Raw genomic sequence first — 6,431 nt, 5'->3', positions numbered from 1 at the left:
CCCATGGGGATTTAAAACCAACAGGGCAGCAACTTCAGCTCACTGCTGTTTATTTTAATTGTCGATTCAGTAAAGGATAAAATTAGGAAGCTAAACTTAGGATAAGCCAACTTAAGACAGTTAAGTCTCTCATTACTCACATTTGCTGACAATATCGTTATTTTGGGAGAAAATGATAGAAATATGAAGTTTAATATCAACAGTTTATTGGAAGAGTTAATGAAAATCAATATATGAATCTTAAATAAAAAAAAAATAAAAACAAGTGATGAGAAGAAAGAAAGTGAAGTCGGAAAGAAGACAAGTATTTTAAGTGTCTTCTTAGAGAAATATAGATCACACCGTTTTTCAATTTTAGCCAAATTAAATATATCTTGATTTAAGCATCTCAAGTCTCCTCTTCTTGTTTTAAGTAAACGTTTCAAAAGTGATATATGACCCTTACTAAATGGGGATTTAGTTGGGCAGGTTTGCCATCTAATATTTTTTTATGTAATGATCTCTTGTGAGATTGTGACAACTCCAGCTAAATGTGTTTTATCAATAAGTTTTTCAACTATTATTGAAGCATGAAATTTAAATATTCAAAAATATTGACATACCTTGTACATCTTGTAACAGCCCTAACTTTAAAAACCGCTTGCTGTTGATAAATAATCTCAACAACATTTTCGGTATTCAATTTCTGAACATCCAAAACACCTTCTAATGTATTTACAATTTCTTGTTCATTAACATAAAATGTGTATTGGGCAGATTCATCCTGAAATAATATTTTTGATGTTATATTTTTGATATTATATTTGAAATATGATTCACTATTGGCAGTTATTAAAATATGACTCAGTTAAGAAATAAGTTGAATCACCTGTTCTAGTAAATTATTGCAAATGTATGTCAACTGGTCAGTATTGACATTTATAGCTAAATCATACAAAGCACCGACTTCTTCACCTCTGTCTGATTTAAACTTGGCAAGAACACGCCTTTCAGTTTCCACTTCCATTTTAATGGAACTTACAATTTATTATTTATAACTTACTTATTAACTTTGATAAAAGTGATAACATAATAGTCAATCAGAATTCTCTTCAATTAAAATTTGACATTAATTTAAAGTATTTAACTAAGGAGCATTTTCTTAAAAATGAGTTCTTAATTTAACAGGAAAGTTGAGAACTTGGGCACTTCTAATATTTAAACTCAAATATTCACTGTAGCATTTATACTATCAACACAGACACGTGCTTTGTTAGATAGAGATCGCTAATGAACCGTTCCATAGAGGTAGGAAGTTCACTACAAATCATTATTATTGAAGATGAAAGGAATATGGTCCGAGTGCGGTAAAAAAAACTCAAATAGTAGAATTATACTATTTTATTTATTTAAAATAGTATAATTCTACTATTTTTTTTACGAGTTTTTTTTTACCGCACCCGGACCATATTCCTTTCATCTTTACACAGGGTCAATCGATAATCTCCCAGCATTATTATTGAACGTTTTTCATAACTAGCATTTCATGATATCCAAAGAATCATGTAAAATCATGAAAAAAACGTCATTTGTTATGAAGTTGCCATCCGAAAAAAAAACTTTAAAAAATGATATAATTCTCTACTCTAATGATAAAGGAAATTTCAACTTTCTGGTGCATCAATAACAAAGTTTATTATTGAATCTGAACTGGAAAATATTATTTATAGGTCAAGCAAACATAAAAGAAATTAAAAAAAATTATTTTTCAGGGTTTTTATTAAATACACATAAATTATGCATTAGGATCTGTCAAGAGTTTTTTTTATCATTGAATCAGGGCATTAATTAAACTACTAAAGCCTCAAATAGGTTGTTGCTTCTGAACTAATAAGAGAATTTTGTAAATTATTATATGATCCATTCTCATAGAAAATGGCAGAAGTGATGTTCATACCATTTGTAGCATCAAATTTATGATTTTAGAGGTGCAAAATTTTTAAGTTGTAGCAAAAAAACTTTATCTAAAAGGTTTTTATTTTAGCAATCAAATATTCCTTTTTTAATAGAATATTCTTTGGATTCTTTAACCAATAAGTAATGTTTCTTGACAAATTAGAGATTATATAAAAGATAATTTATGAATAACTACTGATTCCACTACCTAAATAATGGGAATAACCATTAAAGGTTTTTAGTTAGGAGAAACATATCTTTCAAATAAAAAGAAGATGCCTTATTATATAAAACCTATTTCTTGCTAAAAATCAAATTAATCTCTTTACTTTAACATTTAAGAAATTTGAGTGAAAAAAAGTAGAATCTCCTAGGATGAAAAAAATATTACACTGGATAAGGAAACTTTACTAGAAATGAAACATTATTATCAGTTTGTAGAATGCTTCATGACAGATCCTATCATGTGATATCTAATGAAACAAAATATTCTTGATAGTATAAAAATAAAAATATTTATTTGTTTCAAATACTTAGTTAATTTTTAAGAATTACTAGAATTGGTTGGTATGTATCTATTATTACTACATCGATGTGGGATGATATAATCAATTTATATTATATTTTCAACTAATATTAATAATTTACAAATAATGTTTTCATAATAAAATAATTGCTGAAAAACATCATAAACAAAGCTACAGTTATCAATTGCACTAAAGTATATATAAAGAATTTTACAACATTCTTAATTCATCACACTCATAATTTTTTTTTTTATTTTTCCACAAATCTAGAAGAAAAAAGATTCATTAAAATAAAATGTGATAAATAAAAAATGTCTCTCTTTAAAATAAATTTAAATATACATAAATATGTTCAATAAATACATTTAATAAATATTTTCAATTCTTTGAATTAGCTAAAACTTAAATTTCTGATCAGAATCAAAACAAATGGTTCCTAATTATTTTACAACAAATGACTAGTATGTTGCTAATTATCACAATAAAAAAATAATTTAAACAACTTTTTTTTTTTGGATATATTGAATAAATAGAGAAATATTATTATGAACAGAGCATAAAAGTATGTAAACCTACTTAAATAATTGTTTTTGTGGTAAGCAATATTAAGTCAAAATAATATGAAGTTTTAATCAGAAATTTAATATCATATAATGACATAATTAACTTCTTTTAAACACAGAGATAAAATTAAAATTAACAAATTGTTTTAGGAATGATTACATACATTTTTGTGAACATAATTACTCAATAAATAAGTACATAAATTTAATTTTTGAGTGAAATACAAATACCCTCATTAGCCGCGTACAATAGATTAAAATCCTTAACACATCATGACTGACTAGATAATAAATTCAATATAATATAACTCAGACAATAATTTTTCTATTCTACATCAGGCGGTTCTGTTTTGATTTTCACCTCAACTTGACTTAAAAGGTAACTCATATCGTCGGGTTGTTCTTGCTTTATTTGAACTTGACAAGATAATCTTTGGGAGACTTTATTCCACCGGCTCTGAAACAAGATCATAATTGATCATTACATAAATCTTAATTTAGTGGCAATAGCAATTTTTTTAAATTCATTCCAAAGCACCTTTTACCATATTTGTATTCATAAGATATCAAGTTATAAAATAAATAAAGGGCTAATAACCATATTCATATGAACTGAGGCAGCCTGGTAGAAATATATGTGGTATATGGTAAATAATCAATTCAGGATTCATAATTATAGAGACAAATGTGTATATTGATGGTTTTGTTGGTGCTAATTATTTTGTTTTTTTACTAATTTTTGAAGTTAAAAAATTGATTTTTATTATTCACTAACAAAGCTTATTCATAAACTTGTAATCATTTGACTGATGGGTGAATTTGACAATATAATCGTAACATGCTTTAAGTTATCACATGCTTGTAGGAAATTGGGTTAAAAAAAACCTTGATATCTATATTGCAGAACAACAGTGTAAAATCCAGAATTTAAAAAATAAGGGATGAAATGATCAGATAAATTAGAAGTATGCCTAAGAAACAGTAAGACCTAAATAATCATAGAATAAATAATAAAAAAATTAAATTGCTATAAATAAAAATTCCACAGTTGGTTTTTGATTTGTAATAAATTAGTAGAAGAAAAACTAAAGTTGGATTGTGTACAGTACTTCATCTGTTAGTCAATAGATGGAGCAGGATGTCTATGGTTTAAATGACAAGAGCTTTTTCAAGATTACAGCTGTTAATTTCTGCTTTCTACCTTGCTCAAGAGTTAAAAACAACTCTAATGGATTCTTGGAAAATGTATATGTGCTTTACTATACATATAGTATATATATTGGTATATACTATATGTATACTAATACCAATATAACAATATACCATAGTACCATACCATAGTGTATTCACCAGCTAAGGTCAATAGATTCCTTCATATGCACCCAACAGTAAGCATTAGTTTGAATTGAATCCAAATAATCAAAGAAAACTCTGAATCGCATTGCCTTTGTGGATCCGACCTAGTGATTGTAAAAGCAATAACTTGGTAAGAAAATAACATTTGTAAAAGAAAAATTAGACAGTAATTTTCAGGGTAATTTTTCAATAAATTTTTCTTTCTTGTTTTTTAATCTTGTTTTAAATAACCCAGTAATTGAAAGATTTTTATAATAGTGTTTGAAATAAGTTTGAAAACAATTTGTCATTAACTCCTTCCTTATGGACTAGTAAGATAGCAGCAGCTTTATTAAACACATGATTACTACCTTGATTTTCTCTCTTATCTGAGTATCGTTAAGTACTGGAAGGATTAGTGAATCTGTTGATTTGTTGCTTAACGATTCTTGGTGATCTTGTTGGCTGTCAGAGTTATTGCAACTTTTATGGTGTAGGGGACTTTTTCTTCTTGACCTGGAAAATAAAGCAGAATATGAAAATAACCATCATTTCTCTCTTTGATTTGTTCAACAAATAAATACATGTTTAAAATTTCAGTTATTAAGAGGTGTACAAAATTTATAAATAATCTCTAATAACTGACATATCACTCAACGATATATTTAAAGTTGAATTGCTTTAGTTATAAAAATATAAAACTTGTCGTATTAGTAATATTTAGATGGTATATCATATTGGATATAAACTATGATTTAAAGAAAATCTGATAAAGTTGAAAACATAATATTATCGAGGCATCTAGTTTTTATTTCACTATTAAATGAAAAAAAAATGAAGATTATTAAAAACATGTTTTGATTATTTAACAACAGTCAACAAAGATTGTCTTGTTTAAAATTATATTCATTAATGGTGTAATTGTAGACAGGATATTCTTTGATTAAAAAATACTTTGATTTATAAATGTCTAGGATCGAATTGTGACTAATCAGAAGTTGTAGATTGCTTAATCAATACAGGAATATTATTGATTTTTTTTTTTAATTTGGTAAAATTGTGTTGATTTTAAATGTACAGGATTGAGAGAAATATAGTAATGAAAAAAAATGTGATTCTCTATTCAATAGAAAATTTATTTTTAATTAAATAATTGTTCAAATATTTTTTAAAGTTAATAAAAAATTAAATGAATACCTTGGAATAATAGTATTATATTTCTGATGGAAGTTTCTCATATGTTTGAAGTAATCTCTTTCATCAATGTAAATACAGGAACAAGCATCACATCTCAAACAATCTTCTACTCGTATTTTCGTAAGACCCACTCGTTTCGCTAAAAAAAAAATATAAAAAAATTATCAAGATTTAAATTTTATCACTCGTTAAGTAGAAATTAACGTTGAAATAAACTATATTGTCATTATAAATGAAATTGGCGTATTTAATTCTTTTTTCCAGGTAATTATTAAAGTATTTTATAATTTATGTTAATGATATACTAACAGAGTGGTTTATAAATCCTTCTCGGTTTATACGACATTTTTCTGGTAACTTCTTTCCTCCCACCTTCCATTTCTTGTTGTTTCTTTACTTCCTTATAAAGAAGATCTCGCCTAAGTATTATTTCCGTTTCGGGAAACGGGTTTTCATTAATATTGTGCAGTTCTTGGTGTAAACTTAGAGAATCCTCGTCGACAAATTCTTTTCTGCATTTTTCACAAATCCAAAGATCTATTTAAAAAAAAAAAAAAAATTAAAATTTACTATGCCAACATAATAATGGTATATAAATGGAAAACACTTTGACATTGAGGAATGACTCAATAAGGAAAGTACTATATTTCTTACCTCTGACACTTTCTTGTTTACAGATTTCGTTTCCATTCGGTATTTGCAGATCGAAACTGCAGGTTTCGGCCAAAATGCGTTCTTCCATGTTATAATCGTCCATTTAAATAATTTACATTCATTTGGAAAAGGGAAATACGGTGAATAGTTTTAAGTGCGCCTACATTTCTATTTTGGATGACCCCCAACCCCAACCTCAACTCCCCTACTAAAAATATAC

The 6,431-nt window shown here is 26.6% G+C and overlaps 2 protein-coding genes across 2 annotated transcripts in view; both read right to left on the bottom strand.

Moving 5' to 3' along the window:
• Positions 1-1,253, bottom strand: part of Nle (notchless) — a 12,147-nt gene extending 10,894 nt beyond the window's left edge. Inside the window, exons 1-2 of the mRNA XM_067053523.1 lie at positions 869-1,253; positions 603-763 (exon numbers count right to left, since the gene is read on the bottom strand). Of these exons, the coding sequence (XP_066909624.1) occupies positions 603-763; positions 869-1,006 (299 nt within the window). The 5' untranslated portion in view covers positions 1,007-1,253. The remainder of the gene's footprint in view (positions 1-602; positions 764-868) is intronic.
• Positions 1,254-2,513: 1,260 nt separating this feature from the next.
• On the bottom strand, positions 2,514-6,411 carry LOC106683660 (uncharacterized). Its single transcript, XM_014425267.3, has 5 exons — positions 6,212-6,411; positions 5,867-6,094; positions 5,558-5,696; positions 4,732-4,876; positions 2,514-3,482 (listed from the first exon to the last, which is right to left on the bottom strand). The coding sequence occupies exons 1-5, from the start codon at positions 6,312-6,314 to the stop codon at positions 3,351-3,353; spliced, it is 747 nt and encodes a 248-aa protein (XP_014280753.1). The 5' UTR covers positions 6,315-6,411; the 3' UTR covers positions 2,514-3,350.
• Positions 6,412-6,431: the final 20 nt, after the last annotated feature.

The sequence above is a fragment of the Halyomorpha halys genome, unplaced genomic scaffold (genome assembly GCF_000696795.3).
Source record: "Halyomorpha halys isolate HHAL.00 unplaced genomic scaffold, Hhal_1.1 Scaffold504.1, whole genome shotgun sequence".
NCBI lineage: Eukaryota > Metazoa > Arthropoda > Insecta > Hemiptera > Pentatomidae > Halyomorpha > Halyomorpha halys.
This window is presented reverse-complemented; position numbering and strand designations above follow the sequence as displayed.